The 17,613-nt window shown below is 39.7% G+C and overlaps 1 protein-coding gene across 1 annotated transcript; it reads right to left on the reverse strand.

Annotated features, from left to right (window-relative positions):
• Positions 1 to 2,719: 2,719 nt before the first annotated feature.
• LOC148103481 (programmed cell death 1 ligand 1-like) lies at positions 2,720 to 7,192 on the reverse strand. The gene is made up of 3 exons (XM_087838896.1): positions 6,921 to 7,192; positions 3,319 to 3,675; positions 2,720 to 3,080 (listed from the first exon to the last, which is right to left on the reverse strand). Exons 1-3 carry the CDS (start codon positions 6,988 to 6,990, stop codon positions 2,836 to 2,838), a joined length of 672 nt encoding a protein of 223 aa, XP_087695022.1. The 5' UTR covers positions 6,991 to 7,192; the 3' UTR covers positions 2,720 to 2,835.
• Between the last annotated feature and the right edge of the window lie 10,421 nt (positions 7,193 to 17,613).

The raw sequence follows: 17,613 nt of genomic DNA on the forward strand, positions 1-17,613 counted from the left end.
TAAGTACATGGAGGCAGGACCTCACAGCAGAAGCATACTCCATAATGTCTTGTACATTATTATATGTATATTATATGTTACGTGGTATTTTTCAATTATTGTAGTTACCAACATCAAGAAGTCACAAGCAAAGAAAGACCACACAATGGTGCATGTTCAAACAAGGAAGGTTTACTGGTCAAAATTATTTATTAAATAAATAAACAACATTTTTGTCACCCCAAAAAATACACATTTAAAGCAACACAATGGCGGCCCAATATCAGACAGAATTCCACTCTGTAGAGTGAGCAATCATAATGAAGCAGTTGATTTTATTTTGTGGATTCAAGCTGCTCCTCATATTTCTGGCCACAAGATGTCACCAGAGAGGACTGTGTTGAAAAGCTTCGAGTAATGAACCGTTTTTCAATACAAGCTTCAATGCTTCAAAAAGCTTCATTTGGCCATCACTACTGTCTTGTGTGTTCTTTGGACTTCATGGTGTTGTTGCTCCCAATATTCTCTTAGACAACCTCTGAGGCCGTCACAGAGCAGCTGTATTTGTACTGACATGAGATTACACACAGGTGCACTCTATTTAGTCATTAGCACTCATCAGGCAATGTCTATGGGCAACTGACTGCACTCAGACCAAAGGGGGCTGAATAATTACGCACACCACACTTTTCACTTATTTATTTGTAAAAAATGTTTGGAATCATGTATGATTTTCGTTCCACTTCTCACGTGTACACCACTTTGTATTGGTCTTTCACGTGGAATTCCATTAAAATTGATTCATGTGCAAGCCACTGTATGTCCTGGAAATGAGAGCTACATTTTGAAGTTTGTCTCAGTTCCTATCTGGAAGAGAGGAAGCTGCACAAGGATCTATGATTAAGGATGTGTGCTTTTTAAGAGAACAAAAGGAGATGTAAAGAAAAACTGAGTCTGTACAAACTCTGAAATGACAGGAAGTATGTCTGTATGATGCACCCAAACATTTCATGTGCAGCTTGCTAGCAAAGCTGGCGCTGAACATGTTGTGTCGAAACAACATAAAATTCAGAAATTTAGCGATTCAAACTTGATGTGTAACTAACATATAAACCGAAGATGTTGCATTTTTGAAGAGGAGGAAGTGAAATAATTTCAGAGAGATGAATAGAGCTAGCAATACTAGTGGATGAATGAGCACTTAACCCACACTTTAAAATTTAGCCACTTCTGGCTCTAAAAACAACAAACTTAGACGTACAAACTTTTCTATCATTGAGTTTTGGAGGCTTCTGACACCTTCCCCACCACGTCATCAGTGACAATCAGTGATTTGATTATGAGATCTGAGACTGACAAATCCACTCTTTGGTTAACAGGAACTACTCTGAATATGTACAACAAATATAAACGTGAAAGCCGTTGTGTGTAGTTGGAGTGCTTTCTTTGGTCCCACCTATGAGAGAGTATTAGGGCCACATTCAGAAAATATTATTGATCATTTTAAGATTAAAGTCAAAATGTGAATATTACAGTTGTTGTTTCAAGACAAACTGCTATGATTGCTGTAGTGTAGTGAAATCACATTTCAGAATCAGTTTTACTCAAAATAAAGGAAATAGTCTCTTTTAAGAGGATGTATGTTGTATCACAAGATAACTGATTCATTTGTTTCACTACTCATCGGAACAGGTCATTTTGAAGAGAGTGTAGCATCTGTGGAAGTTTGTCAATTTCAAGAAAAAAGTTAAAATTCAGAGTCTTTTATTGTTTCTTAATGTGGCTCTCAAACACCTTCATACCTTTTTCCTCTGTTCTCCATTGAAATCACATTCAAGTTCAGGAGCAACATCATTTAATTTTATTCAGAGCACATCAATACAGCTCTCCACTAAATGTTTTATTTTGTGCTAAAAAGGAAAAAAAAAGATTGGATTTGTCTATCTGCTGCAGGTGCAGTAGTAATGAACTCACATTAAGAATAAACAAATACATAAAAGAAAATATGTAACCATCCCCATCAGAAAGTAAGTATAAGTATACTGTAATAGTGATCAATACTGATCAGTTTGATCTTACAAACAGCTGAACCTGAAGATGAAACACAATTATTCAATGATTCTGATTCTGTAACATACACAACACTGAATGAATACTGGGAGAAAAAACAATTATTTTTATATCAGTGGAAGTTGAGTCAAATTGAACACCTGTGGAGAAAAATACATATATATTTTACTTATTTTAAGATTTTCTACCTTGTCTTTTCTTGAAAACATGAACAAACTGTGCCATATACAAACAGGATGTAAATAAAACAATGTTACGTGTTACACTGACATGATCAGCTAACTTGGACAGATTTGGTGCTCCTTGACTTCTGTTCTTCTTGGTTTTATAATCACTTTTTACTTGAGGCAAAGTGAAAATATTGAACGAACTCACGTTCACCCCTTTGTTATTTAAGCCCAAGCACAGCTTATTTATCAAACCATCATCCATCCTAGGAAATCTCTTCGGAAACGTGTGACTCTTCTGGTTTTCTACTTGGATGTTATCTTTTCAGTTTCTTCAGTCACACATTATCCTGTTTGTTTTAGGAATGCAGCCTTATCTGAGTCTGTGTGAATCGCTGAGCCATCATGCTGCAGTTCAGCGATCAGTCCAACAGGTCTATCCTTTTACCTCCATCCTCCGTGTCTTACTTATCAAACCATCATCCATTCTGTGAAAAATTCTTTGAAAATATGCAGCTCTTCTTGTTCCATACTTGAACGCTATTGTTTTAGTTTCTTCAGTCAGATCGTCTCCTGCTTTTTTGGGTTCCTTTTCCCAGTGTCACCATGCAAGAATCTTTCAAACAGGTTTCTGTTCAGCTGGAGGCTGGTATGAATCCTGACTCTGCTGTTGTTCGTGTTTTCTGTAGATCAATAAACCAGCAACAGCAGCAACAAGAAGCACAGCAGAAAGAATCAGACCAACAATCAGTCCAACAGATACACCCTCCTTCCCTCCATCCTCCTTCCCTCCATCCTCCTTCCCTCCATCCTCCTTCCTTCCATCCTCCTTCCCTCCATCCTCAGTGTGTCCTCCTTGTTGACCTGCAGGTGAGAAACAGGTGTGAGGTGTCAGCTGTCAGGTAGGTGATGAGTGAAGAACAGAACAGAATCCATTTCCTCTTCAAACTGCTGTCAGACATTATCTACTGCACTCTGATCACATCACTCAGACCAGCTGCTTTCTACAAAGTCTCATCAACAACATCTTTAGAAACAAACATCAACAACCAGGAAGCAGCTTCACTTCTGATCACACACACACTCAACTCTACTCACTCACCTGGAGGATCAACAACACTCAGTGTGACGATGCTGATGGGGTTATCATTTAAAATAGCTCTCTTTCTACGGTTTGTTCCTGTCTTGACACGACACTCGTATGTTCCAGTGTCATTAATCGTCACATTGTTCAGAATCAAAGACACGTCTCCATCCTTCATCTGTCTGTCCTGCAGATCCACCCGGTTCTTAAAAGATGGATGCTGACCATCAGGGTCAAACTGCTTATTTCTGTAAAATAGCACATATTCATCTCCCAGGTCAGCTCTGCTCCACTCTACACCCAAGATGTTGTTGTTTGGCGCTCGACATGTCAGACTGACGTTCTGTCCAGACTCAGCTGTGATGATTTTTTGGTCTGAAAGAGGAAACGACACAGAGCAGAGAGGTTAAAGGTCAAAGTAATTAACCAAACAGCCAATCACAGAGAAGACTTACAGAAAGAAAAGAGAAATGCATTTATTTATTTTTTAACTTGTTTCTTTGCTTAGTGGCAGCCTGTTGCTCTTTTTGTTTCTATGTTTAGATTTTACTTAATCACTTGCTCATTCTTAATTTCTAATGACTTTATTATTACTTTAAAGATTTTGTTTTTTATGTTTTTTTTTTTTTTTAGAGTTTTGGGCTAATGAATTGTTTAAATATTACACATTGTTTAGACTGAGAACGCTGTGTGCGCCAGTGATACTGAACAAAATGAGAGCTGTTATCATTGAGAGGATGAGGAGAAGATAAAAGTGCTGCTGAGCTACAGTAAGTGAAATCTAAGAGGAGGAAAAAACTGTTTGTTCCAGCTATCATTAAAGGGAAAAATGCTGCTAGCACATTTAGTGCCACTGCACACCCACCCTCAGCAGATCTAACTTTAATTCTATTCCTGCTGAAGCCAAAGTGTATTTTCTGTTTTTGTGTTTTTTTCTCCTTTTTATAGTTTGGAGCATTTTTCAAAAAGCCTGAATCTTATATTTCCATAGCACAGGGTTAGATTTACTTATCACCTTCAGTAGAAACCTCAGAGGGTTAAAGCAGTGCTGTTTGTAACAACCAAAGAGCTCATTGTGTATAGCAGCAGCTGTTTTTCAAATATACTGCTCAAAGATAAAGAAAATCTTTTAAAACACATCAGGTCTCAGTGAGGAAATAAACAAAGCTGACATCTACACTGATATGCTTTGGGTAAAGTGTTAAGAACAAAATGATGGGAAGTTATTAACTTACAGAGGGCTGAAGTTAAAAAAAAAGACCCAAAATTAATTGTATGAACTCAAAATGGTACTCAGTAGTTTGTTTGACCTCCACATGTTTGTATCGATCTCTGACAACATCGGGGGATGATTCTAAAGATAGTGTCCTGGTGAAATTCATTCCCAGGGTTCGCAAAATTGCTAGCCCGACATCCTGGGGGTAGAGATATCTCCAGTCGGGCGACCGAAATCTACCACAGCCTCGCTCGTTGGACTATCATATAGCCATATTGGTTGTTATAGGTCAGGGGATGAAGCAGGTCAAATCTATCTAGGCTAGTGTGGCACGGGTATTTTTTTTAAAAACTGAGATTTTCCCTTTTTTTTTTTTTTCCCCTTTAAGATCTCACGCCAAAAATGAAGGAAAACGCTGCTAGGAACATGCCAAAGCAACAGGTGGCGATATTTTCCTAACCACGTAGAAATGTTGGCCAATCAGAAGTCTAGAAGCCTCGGTGGGAAAAAGTAAACAAAGCTGGGGCATAGAAGCAGAACCGAGTCGTATGTGTGGAGGGACAGTAACTGTGTGTGTATATGTAAGCATTTAAACACTGCAGAGAGAACAATTAACAGTAACAGTATTTTCTGTAAATCTGCCCTTGTAACATCAAAAAAGCCGCACACCTTTGACGCTGTGCTTTCTCCGTTTTCTTCATCCACACATAAACGCAAAAACTGAGTTTTTGAAAATCTCCACCCTGGCAGGAGTTTCTAACAATCTCTGTTTTCAGTGACCAAAAACACAGTTTACGTGTGAACGAAAGGTGCAAACGCATGGAAACATCTGTGTTTTCAAAAATATCCGTGTACGTGTGGATATAGCCTTAAACTCACCTAAGCTCCCTTGTCATTGTGTTGTAATCAGCACAATAAGGCAAACATCTCCACTGAGACTAATTAATGCAGTGACACCTATAGCTTGGGGAAAACCGCTATAAATATCCTGTAGTCCAGATGATAGATCTGGATGCATGTTGGTAGTCAAGAAACCAGAAGATGAAAGAGCTTGAAGGCTGATCTAATTTAAGTGGAAATGGACTAAATGGTCAAATTGATTTCATCTCCACAGAGTGCTCACCTGTCCTACCCTTCATGCCACAAAGCTGCATTTTAGCCACATTACAGTAGTCTCCCTCAACAAGTGTGCAGTTACCTTGTTCTGGTTCCCAGTCCAACAACAGCTACAAGGGATTCACCTACACCTACATTAGGCTTTGCATGCAGCACAACAAGAACAGGCGGACTCTTCTGTATCAACTATATTAACTACACCTAAAGCTGTGACTTTACAGCCCTCTGCATCTACAATTCCTGTGGTCTTTACTCCTCTTTTATTAGTGCAGCCTGTTCCTCCTGCTTCACCACAGCCTCCAGCTACTGCTATGATGCCTCAAGATGCCAATCTATACAACGTATGTGGATAGGTGTCGTCACTCAAATAATATTGCTTCAAAATCGCTGATAAGGAGACGAAGTCAAAAGCCAAGAAGCCAAGAAGCCAAGACTTATAGTGAACTCTTCAGATGTTGACAGTCTACTCCACTGTCACATCCACCTGTTCATTCTCCTGCACCATCATATGTACAGCACTCCTACCCAGCACCCTTTTCTTCAACTCCTTGCCTTCTCTCATCTAACAAGTATGACCGATTCCTGCGGTCATTTTGACAGAGGATTTAGTTCTACCCTGCAGTGTTCCAACAACTCTTCACACACTAAGCCTGTTTTATTGTCCCACAAATCTGTCCATCCACTCTTTGGTTGAGGAGGGTCACCCGCTCCAGACGTACTCAGGTGCGGTTCTACAAGCTCCTGACTGTACGGCATTGGAAGCCAGATGACGTAGGCCCTTTCTGAATGTTCATTGGTTGGCAGGTGAAAAGGAGCAGGAAGTGATAGCAGAGTTTACAAAGAACAAGAGAAGCTAAAAAACTTAAAAGATCAAAAACTAAAGCTCGAAAAGCACAGACAGTGACTGTAGCGATACTTGTCTTTGTTTTTAACAGTCGGGAGCTTTTTGTATGTTAGCACTTCGCTCTGCTCCCGGCTGGCTGACAGACCACCAACAACACGAGCAACAGACCGATTAAAGCACAGAATTTTTACACTGCCACTATTTCAACCACAGATCTCACTTTAGTCAGAAGGACAGTCCCCAAAGCGGTACAGATAGCAAACATGCTAACTCTACGATAAAACAAGTACAGACCCCACCCAGCCTCGTGATGCATTCACGGACACAAACAAATGGAATCAACATGAAACAAATTATTTGTGAAGTATTGGCACCACGTAAACGACCAAGATACCATTTTTCCCGTTTTACCTCAGAGGGAAAATTTGGGTTTATAAACCTCACCTGCCGAGACAAACACGAAGATGCCAAAAAACAGCAAAGTGGAGCAGACTGACGCAGTTACAGCAGGCATTTCCGTGTTCTTCTTTCTGATGATCGGACAACAAGTTTGTTCTAAACGTGCTAGTCTGGTGGTGTTTTCAGCGAATAACAGACTATGACTTTTAAAAAGTAACTACGGGAGATTCAATTTAAAGTTTAAGCAAGACAAAGAATATTTGAGCTTCAGCCGATCGTTTCAACTTCACACTTGCGTTCAATTCTCTTAAGATAGTCGCATTTGAGTGACGTCAGGTTCGCTGAGCCTGAGCCGCCGATCAAAAAGTGAGTCATAAGAAAAGAGGTGAAAACTAAAACAGCTCTGAGTGTTTCTTGAATGAACTCCGTAACCGCGCTCATCCATAAACAATCAGCTCCATGCTAGAGACCAAAGGACTTTAAAATTGTTCCACTGTACAACAATGTAAATATATAAAAATGAAGCCCTCAAACACTTTCCTGATTGGCGTCCTGTCTAACTTCTTTATAAGGGCTTAGAAAGTTTCTACCCAAATATTTGCTCATACAATTAAGGTAGCTTTAGCTTTCGTAACTGATGAGGCACAAACACAGGAATTTGAATATTTCTGATCATCTAAAAAGAGTATTAGACCTTATTGATTATTTACTTCTCATTTGATTTTTTCAGATTTCTACAAAACTTTTGATTCCATCAACAAAAAACAAAAAAAACCATTCTGCACTTGATAGGTTTAGCTTCGGGGCGTTTCTTCTGTAACACTATCAAGGAATGTACACAAATGTGAATTGCTTTACCAAACTGAAGTCGACTTCAGTTTTGATCAGTTTTGATCAGTTTTGATCTAGAAAATAAAGATCTTTATTTTCTAAAGCATTAGATTCCACTAAATGTGAAGAAAACTTTTAAAGACTCTGGCTCTGTAGACAAGCTGTTTCTGCTGCTAATCAGATGGCCAGCCCTCATAGTTTCTCAATCTATACTGTTGGCCTCCTGGCTATCCACCTCAGTAGCTTAATCTCCATCACTGGCCTCCTGAGATACTCAGGCTTGCAGGGTTTTTAGTATTTTGGATTCTGTTCACCCTTCCTCAGTTCAGGGTTTTCTGGACTTCTTGATTTTGTTTTTGGATTATTCTGGATTGTTCACCTTTCAATTTGATTTTCAGTTTAATTTAAAATTTAAATTCTGTTTATCTTGATTTTAAGGAAATCGTGTTTACTGTATGTTTTATGGTTATGCCACTCTTTTAGTTTTTTCTACCAATGTTGCTGTGTTTCTTCACTTACAATTGTTGTTGTGGAGGAAACAAGCACAAACTGAAGCTTTAGTGTTTCATTGTACATTCTACACTGTGTGACTCCTCAGCTCGCTACATTGGTGTCATCAGTGGGATATGGAGTTGGTATCCATTTTAAAAGAAGAAGATCTGAGAGTAATAAGGAACTTAACACCCATCAACAAGCCATTAATGGCACTTAAATAAACAAGAGTACAGACCTACCACCAAGAACAGGTCGTCCAGGGGACCTGACACACCCCCACCTATTGGTTGGAGAATCCACCACTCTCCGTGGTCACAGGCAACCAGCTCACCCCTGGTGACAGCAGTTTCAGAGAGCAGCACATCCCCACCTATGGCAACTATGAGGGACAGTAAAACTTTTCCCTAAACCCACTGTCAGAATCTTCCTGACAAGGTGTCGTGAAAGTGCCACATTATGCCACAAAAATGCCTGAAGTGCCATTACCTCTGGCAAGTAACAGTGACACTGGGGATACATACCACGTCTGTCTCTGCACTCTGAAAGAAGAGATCCTTCTTTGGACATGTTGCATTTGTTAGATTAGGGAGAGGTGAAAGTTTTCGGGGTGTCAGTGACGAGAGAGAGAAAGAAAGAGATCGAACAGCTAGTTTATGGTTCGGTAAGGACATGTCACTTCAGAGTCATCAAGACTTTGGTTCAAGTTCTAGTGGCTAAAGTTTTGCCAAGACTTAGAGGACTGTGTTCTCTGCTTGCACTGTCCAGAAGGGACCGTCACAATGCTCCTATGCCTCCTTGGAACAGGACCAGGTGGAATGACTTGGGTGGGCATACTTGGCCTATTCCCCTTACCACTGACCAATGGAAAAGCTATGACCTTGTCACCATGAAGAGCAAGGTGGGAAATAGCTGCACAGAAGCGACACTGTGTTCCCCGAGTCACAGACCAGGTAATAGGTTTAACAATGTCCATCAATGTCCACCTTTCTTGTGCCATTTGTGTTGCATTCAAGTGATGTGGTAGAATTTTGGACATGTTGCTATAAGATGGTGACACTCAATTTTGCTGGAAAAATTGAGTGCCACCATCGAGTGGCGGTAAGTCATACCACATCGGGTCGTGTCGAGCCAATCTGAGTCGGTACTAATGGAAAAAGTGCTTGAGTGCACTGTTTGGAAAGTTTGGATATGACCTCTGTAGCCCAATAGACCTGGTACTCGGGCTTCTCCCTGAGACAGAGTTGTCCAGTGAACCCAGATTGGACTACCTCCATAATCTCTGAGAACAGTTATGGGAGTCTTTGATCCAGGCTCCTGGCTGAATTGAGTTATGATACACGCTGCAGGAGAAAAGGCCATGCATCGAGACAACAGGTGTGAGTCTACTGCCCAGAGAACAAGAATGGCCTTTCTCCCAAACTGATGAGGAGTGGGTTGAACAATGCACTGTGCAGACTGTCAGGCATGGTTTACAGAGTGCAGATGGTCAATTGGAATAGGGTGGATGAGCTCTGATCATCTTGCACCCTACCAGCCCTCGATGCCATCTGAGGGGGAGTCAGGGCTCTGGCTCCAACTCCAGACTCTGAGCACAACTTTCAAGATCTCTGAGGCTGAAATGACTTTGTTGTGGACAAGTGGGTTGCTTGGCACAGCTAACTACCTAGGTGGGAAGAAAACTTTGTTTCGTTTTGATTCTAAGGAAAGTGTGTTTATTGTACATGTTATGGTTATGTTGCTCTTTTAGGTTGATCTTGCCAATTTTGCTGTGTTGTTTTGACTTAAAGTTGTTTTTGTGGTGGAGCTGTTACACCACTGAAGTAATGTGCAGGTTTGTTGACCTTCTTTGAAGCACTTTGTCAGTGTGTCTGTAAATGTTGTTCAACGAGCTCCCCCTAGTGTGTTATTGTGGTAGTGCAACCTGAAGTAGTTTCTCATTGTAAATTAATTGCTTTGAGATTCCTCAGCTCCCTTTGTTTTTAAGAACTACACTTAATTAAGTGACAAAATGTGTTTATTGGTCCTCACTTCAAAATAACATAAAAATTGAAACTAGTAACTTAATGATCTAATTAATCACTGAATCCTCAGCAGCTTTGTCTGAGTGGAAACATGTGTGTGTTTGCATTGTGGTATTGTTGTATTTTTGCATTATCCCTATTAAACTGGTTCAGCAGTGAGAAAACAGTGTGAATGAGATTTCCTGCTTTTTGTAAAGTTTGATAAACTCTAAAATTAAGGGCTACTACAACATGGAGCTTCTTCTTTTTTCTTCAGTGTTGGTTCATCTGTCTGTTCAATGTTTGTTATTAGAGCTAACATAGCTCTGGTTATCTTAGACTGACTAGACTGACCAACTAATAGATCCAAACAGTAAAATTTTAAATTTAATGTACTTTGGGTTTTTTTTCTCTTGAGGGTTTGTTTTTATGTGAGTTTATAAGAAAGTTTTTTAATTTTCAATCTTTACTTATTTTTTAAATTAATCTGAAGAGAAAAAAACAAAGATTGTTTAATTCTAGTTTCATTTATTATTTCATTTATTTTTGCTGTTTATGTTTTCTCCTCATGTGCAGTGACAGAAAGAAAGGAAGGACACATTTGATGAAACTGAGCAGAAGAGAAGTGGAGTAAAGTGTGACCAAGAGGAATCATTAAATGTTAACTTCCTGTCTTTTTGCCTCAGTGAGTTAACACTAGAAAATGAAACTGTTATAGTGTCAGTGGCTGCTGTTTCATAACTTTTACTTTGAGCCAGTGCCCAAATACTACAAGTATGTGTAGCTTATACTTTATACGATAAGCATAAGAAATCTATACTTATTTTTTTCTAAAGTTAAACTTCTTGAAATGCATTATATTGAGGTAACACTGCTACCATGAGGTTGGACTGAAACACTACGTTGAATTATTCTAGCTGAACTATTAAAAATATTCTCAAATTGAAAAGATGTTTGTGTACTATACACTATCGAGTAAAATATATATACATTACCACATAGAGGACATTTAGTGAGAAAACACAAGCAGGACAACCAACCACATGAAAAACATGAGAAGCAGCAAATAGTCCAGGAAGACAGATTATGTGACTCCTGCAAGCACTTCTCCTAAATCACATGACTGTAATCAGATTGACATGAACTTCCTCTTTATACTGTGTCAGAGTCTGACAGTTTTGAAGCATATTGAATCCATTTAATATGATGGGGTTTTTTTCAGTCAACAGTAAATAACATGCTTCACACTAACTCCGCATGACATTCATCTGTAATCAGTAAAGTGAAGCTTTAATCCTGGTCCAGATAGGTTAACATTAACAATCTGTTAATCTACTGAAGCTCACAGACTTCAGTCAACCTGTCAGATTATCTAAAAAACTGAAATATGTCATTTTAAACACTTACTGTTGTTCTGAAACCCTCAAACACTCTTCTGATCATCAGGATGGAAAAAAATAGGATTTACATGAATCAATCCATCCATTTTCTTCTGTTTATATGGGGTACGGGGGCAGCAGCCTAAGCAGAGAAGCCTGTCCTCCCTCTCCCTGCTGACAAAAGATATAATCTCTCAGGCGGTTCCTGGGTCTGCTGCGTGGCCTCATTCTAGTGAGATATCCAAAGAACATCTCACCCAGGAGGCGTCCAAGAGGAATCCTAGTCAGATGCCCAAACCACCTCACCTGGCTCCTTTGATGTGGAGGAGCAGCATCTCTATTCTGAGCCTCTCCCGGATGGCTCAACTCCTCACCCCATCTCTAAGCGACAGATCTGGTTTACAAAAGTAAATGATTCCAACTAAAACTGTAAAGATGATCTGTAGCAAGTTTCCTCTGTACCAAAACTGACTGAACTGACCAGTGAACTGCTGTTTTAAACAGACACACCCAGATCTGTGACCTTGCCACAGAGAAACCACTGTACGCTCAGATATTTGATTAACAAATTTCAAAAATGCAAACTAAGGTGTGACCATAACAGGAAGTGGACTTGTTTCACTGACACAGGTAGATGTGGAGACAACTTCCCACTGGACTTTACATCAACTTGTTCTAATGAATAACAATAAAACCCCATGTTAACATGCTTAGGCTCACATAAAATATACACTATTTATATTTAATTGTACACACACAAAAACCTCATATGAGAATTAAGGTCTCTGTCTGGGCAGTATTTACTTTTATGGGAGCAAAATGATATCTTTTTATATATTCCTTTAGTTTTCTTTGTTCTGGTTAAATGTACAGAAATTTGTACAAGACTCAGATAAGAGCAGCATGACAGATGTTTACTTTGATTAGACGAACAGTATTTAGGAGGAGGTGATAGATAATAGGTATTGATAACTGGAGACGAACAACGTAACCATATTATATATAATATTATATTACAGCATATGTCGAACTAATGTTATCTTATAATACTATGAGCCAGGATAATTTGATAAATATGAATGTAAACAATTTATTCAAAGTTTTAAAGATAAAATATTTTTTTGTCCTCATTTGACCTTAAAGAAAAGGTCAGAGGTCCAAAGTAACATTATATATATGGAATCCCAGATATTATTCCCTACAAGCTGGTACACGTCAATACCAACAAAGGTTTACGTTTTATTGAACTTTGACAGACAGAATGACAGACATGCTAAACACATAACTACTAAACACATAAACTCCTTGGTGAAGGTAACGCAGTAATAGATGCAGAAAAAAATGTTCAGAAATGTAAGAAAACAAAACATTATTATTAAAAATCTTAAACACACTGACTGTGATCAAAACCACTTACTTTATTCTGTTGTTGTCTCCATCTGGTAGTTTTTGTCAGCATAACGTCATCGGCTCATAACCACAATCATGTCAGGAAACATCTTCAGGGTTGAAAAACAAATTTAAATCAGAAAAAAAGTTACAATTGATTTAAAATCAAAATGAATCAGTTTTACACTCCAGCTGTCAGTGTCTACAGACTAAACTTTGCCAAGTCTGTGAACGTCTGTGAACGAGAACAAAAACAAGTAGTGGTTTGTGCTTTCTCAGTAAACTGAATGCTGACTACGTGGGATATGTGGCTGCTCAAAACAAGTTACAGCAAAGATCTATTCTTGCCTACATTTCCTGAAAAAATAAATAAAACAATAACACATGGATCTGATAGTGTTTACTCTGAAAACATCTGGAGGAATCTTTAAAGTCAGCTTTGAGTTTGTGGAGAAGTGAGTCTCAGAAAGACGTGAAAACTCTTCATGAAGTCGTCACCTCAGAATGATCTGATCAATCAATAAATCAATAATTTACTGATTACAATTGTCCGATCATCATCAGCACTCAGTATGTGTGTGTTTGCATGTATGTGTTTGTGTGTGTTCATCAGTATCCTGGTCAAACTGGTTCAGTGAGTATTATTGGTACAGATGGACTCATTCATTTCCTTCTAGTGTGTACAGTTTAAGTACATTTATCAACTCTAAAACAAGCTTTAGCTAAACATGGAGCTATTTTTAAAAATGTTTCTGTTGTTTTGTCATCATCTCTCTGTTTGTGAAGTGATTTCAAAGATTCTTGTTAAAAGTCCCCGATACCGAGGACCGATACCACGGTCTGAGACCTGTCTATGTTTGAGCGTCGTGTAAGGGGTTAATCACAGGCGCCGACTTCATGACCCACTGGGGCATCCAGACCCACACTGCTTAAAAGACTTTCTCCACCCTTGTGGAGTGAAATCAAATACAGTGATATATATATAGTGATCTTGCCACTTTAATAATATATTTACCTTAATAAGAATATCACAGAAACTGATATGGCGCTGTCAGTCTGCCCCAGGGCAGCTGTGGCTACAACCGTAGCTGCCTCCACCAGTGTGTGAATGTGAGAGTGAATGAATAGTGGAATTGTAAAGCGCTTTACAATTCCACTATTCATTATATTTAAACTCAAAAGTACAGTTTTTAAATTTAATGTTGCTGAAACAACAAAATAAATAAAAAAATAAATCTATCTGAAGGAGAAATCACTCATCTTTTGAAAAGAGAGTTTATTACAGAGAAATGGCTCTTTCCAAAACAAAAGCTATACTATACGCTTCTTCTAGGCTATATTCTCAGCAGCATATTAAACATATCAGGTCAGATCCCCATAAGGAGAATAAGTGGTAAGTAGATAAAGTTATACATGCTGGTGACACAGAGACATTCAGGTCAGTAACTGTACAAATGGAAGGCAGAAGACTAGACACTGAGAGGGAGAAATTCAAAAATATATATATTGATTAATCAAAACCCAGGCTGTGTGGCCATGTGGCTAACGGCAGAGAAGAAGCAGTTCAGGAGGACGGCTGCCAGAGGTGTGGCAGGGCTGGAGGCTAGTCGAGGTGTGGGTGAAGACCTTTGGGTGGCTCGGTAGGTGACCAGCACTGATGTGGCATGGCAGGTGGAGACGGTACCTGGAGTGGCAGGTGCAGGAGGTCCTGGTTGTGGCATGACAGGTCCAGGCGGTGCCAAATGTTGCGGATCAGGTTTCGCAGGAGCAGAACCAGATAGCGGAGCGCAGACCTCTGGCTGAGATGTGATATAACCAAACATCGCTGAGGCCTCTGACTGAGACTGCAGCAGGCTCTGGAGATGGGCGTCCTCCAGCCTCAGCTGGAAAGGGACCCATTGGTTTAATTCCCAAAGCGGGCGATGGCATGGACCTTTGGAACTGGGGTTAGCAGTGTCTGTCCATATTTTTCCCTGTCTCCAAAAGAGCAAGAACAAAGTCTCTGTCACTCACCACAGCTGGCTACTTTGGGGAAGTGTGGATTAGACATGTGGTGAAGAGCGCTGGAGGCGTAGACGCCAAAATTGCAAGATTAGCAAAAAAAAAAGTGCAAAAGCAGACAGAACAGAATTTGGCCCCTTACCACGTTCACGGCTTTGCTGCACCAGCCCAGCTACCACACCAAGAATCATTGTTTTGATAAAAGGCACTTAAACCCAAATGACTTCAGTGGTCATCTGATAGATTTCTGAACGTTAAATATTAAGTCTCCGTCTAGGAGGACCAACATAAGGGTTAAAAAAGGTGTCCCTGCCCCAGTCCCCAAAGCCAGACCCAAATGCCAATATAACATAAGGTGAGGTTTATTGCTTCTAATAACACCAAAACTAAAAGCATTAACTCTTGGGTGAACAAAGAAGTGCAACCTAGCTCTGTGTGAAACAAAACCAAACTAAAGACTATTTTCAACACTACACACAAGGTAGTGTTCAGCAGACCTGTTCTTGGAGGCCAAGAACAGGTCTGCTGCTGTCAGTTGCTGCCATGAGAACAACTGCTGGTTTGAGGGTTTTTAAAACAGCCAGTTGTTAATGGGGAACCAACCAGCAGCTGCCAGGTCAACACCATCCCAAAACAGCTCCCCAGGTCCTCTCATAAAGACCACATGGTCAGGGTTCTAACATTAAAGTATTGCCATGTATAAAGCAGGTGTTCTGCTTAGTGCTGTGCAGTACTACAAATTCTGGTATAAGTCTGATACCAAGTAAATCCAGGGTCAATGTTCCTGATACCAGAATTGATGCTGTTGACCTATAAAGGCAACTTATGTTGGTGAGATCAGTCTGTTGTGATTTAAGAGATGAATCATCATCTATTTGTTAGTTCAAAAAACATGCATTGACCACTAAATAATTTAGAGACCTGGAGTATAAAAGTGTCTGACTCTAAAGTGCTTTGGTTTAGCTTTTGTTGTTTAAAAGAATATAAACAAACAAAATAAATTTTCCATAGTGCGTCTTTTGTTTTGTTTTTAATAAATGAAAATATATATTTATTTAACAGATTTCAGTCAGCTACATGCTGAACTTGTGTGATAGAATCAAAGCATCAATCTTTTAACACTAGTCTTTATTTAATACCATATTAAGATTGTCATCGAAACTTTTGAGCTCAAGCGCTGATGTAACACCCAGTTTTACCAGTAGGTGGCAGCAGACCTCATATGTGAATTATTCCCTTTTGAAGCTTCACTGTCATCCCTCACAAACTCATTCACAAGCTGGCAACACTCGGCCTGCACCCCACTCTATGTGACTGGCTACAGGACTTCTTGACTGGCAGGCGTCAGTATGTCAGGACTTCAGCCAGCATTATTACAAACACTGGCGTCCCACAAGACTGCGTCCTCAGCCCCATCCTCTACACTCTGTACACCCACAACTGTGTCTCCTCCAACAAAGATGATATCATTTTGAAGTTTGCGGACGACACTGCAGTGATCGGTCGCATCACTGGAGGGGACGAAGAGGCTTATAGGAGAGAGGTCTGGTCTGGTGTCATGGTGTGAGGACAACAACCTCACCCTCAACACTGACAAGACAAAGGAGATGATTGTGGACACGAGGACGAAGAGGAGGCCTCACCCACCGCTGTCTATCCAGGGCCTTGAAGTAGAGAGGGTGAGCAGCTTTAGGTACCTGGGCGTCTACAACTCTGAGGACCTCACCTGGACACTGAACACCACACAGCTGACATCTTGCTTGAAACCCACACGAATAACACAGAATAAAATATTTTAATGCAGATAAAGTTAATAGCTGGGGAAAAAGAACACGGTGTTTAAGGCACATTTTAAATAAAAAACAACAAGGAAACTTAACTGTGGCCATAAAACACAAACATATATTTATTGTTATTGATGATTTTACAGGAAAATTGAATTTTAAAACTCCAGGTAAAAATACATACTCATATATTTTATCATAGTTGTTCAGGTAAGTAAAAAAAATGAAAATAAAGAACAACATGTGGATGTCCTCTGCTCTGAGGTGCTGGGGGGACCAGTTAGAGACCAGCAGCTGGACGTCAGTGGTTGGACTGGTGGACTACTTCAGTGAAGAGTAGACGACGTCTGGCTCTGGTTTAAAGTCTGAACACAAACACACACAGTTTAAACAACAGGAAACATGATTACAAGCTTTGTAGTTCAATCAAGACCTCCCATCTCCACCTCTCTGCATCACACACATTCCCAGTTCAGACTTTACTGGGAACCAGCTCAGATACATATCACAAAGGTTACACACTGCCTTCATTTTAATTTAAAGTTAAATGAACAAAACCCAAACCTTAAACCCACAGAGCTGAAACAATCAGATAAACATTTGCATTAAAAAGTCCAATATATAATGTTTTAGTTCACTTCATTGGTTCTTGGTGACTCCATGAAAGATTTTCAAAATACATTTGAAAAACTGTTGACATGTAAAAGTGTGTAGTCCACCCCTCAACCAGACAGCTATGACAAGCTCCAGTTCCCATGTGACCCTTAATTTGACAACTCAAAAAGAACACAGCTTTATTGCTGGTGAGGAGGCGACACAAATAACAAAACTAAACTGGAGAAAACTAATGCACAAGGAG

Source organism: Neolamprologus brichardi, chromosome 3, assembly GCF_056152115.1.
Source record: "Neolamprologus brichardi isolate AB-2024 chromosome 3, ASM5615211v1, whole genome shotgun sequence".
Classification (NCBI taxonomy): Eukaryota; Metazoa; Chordata; class Actinopteri; order Cichliformes; family Cichlidae; genus Neolamprologus; species Neolamprologus brichardi.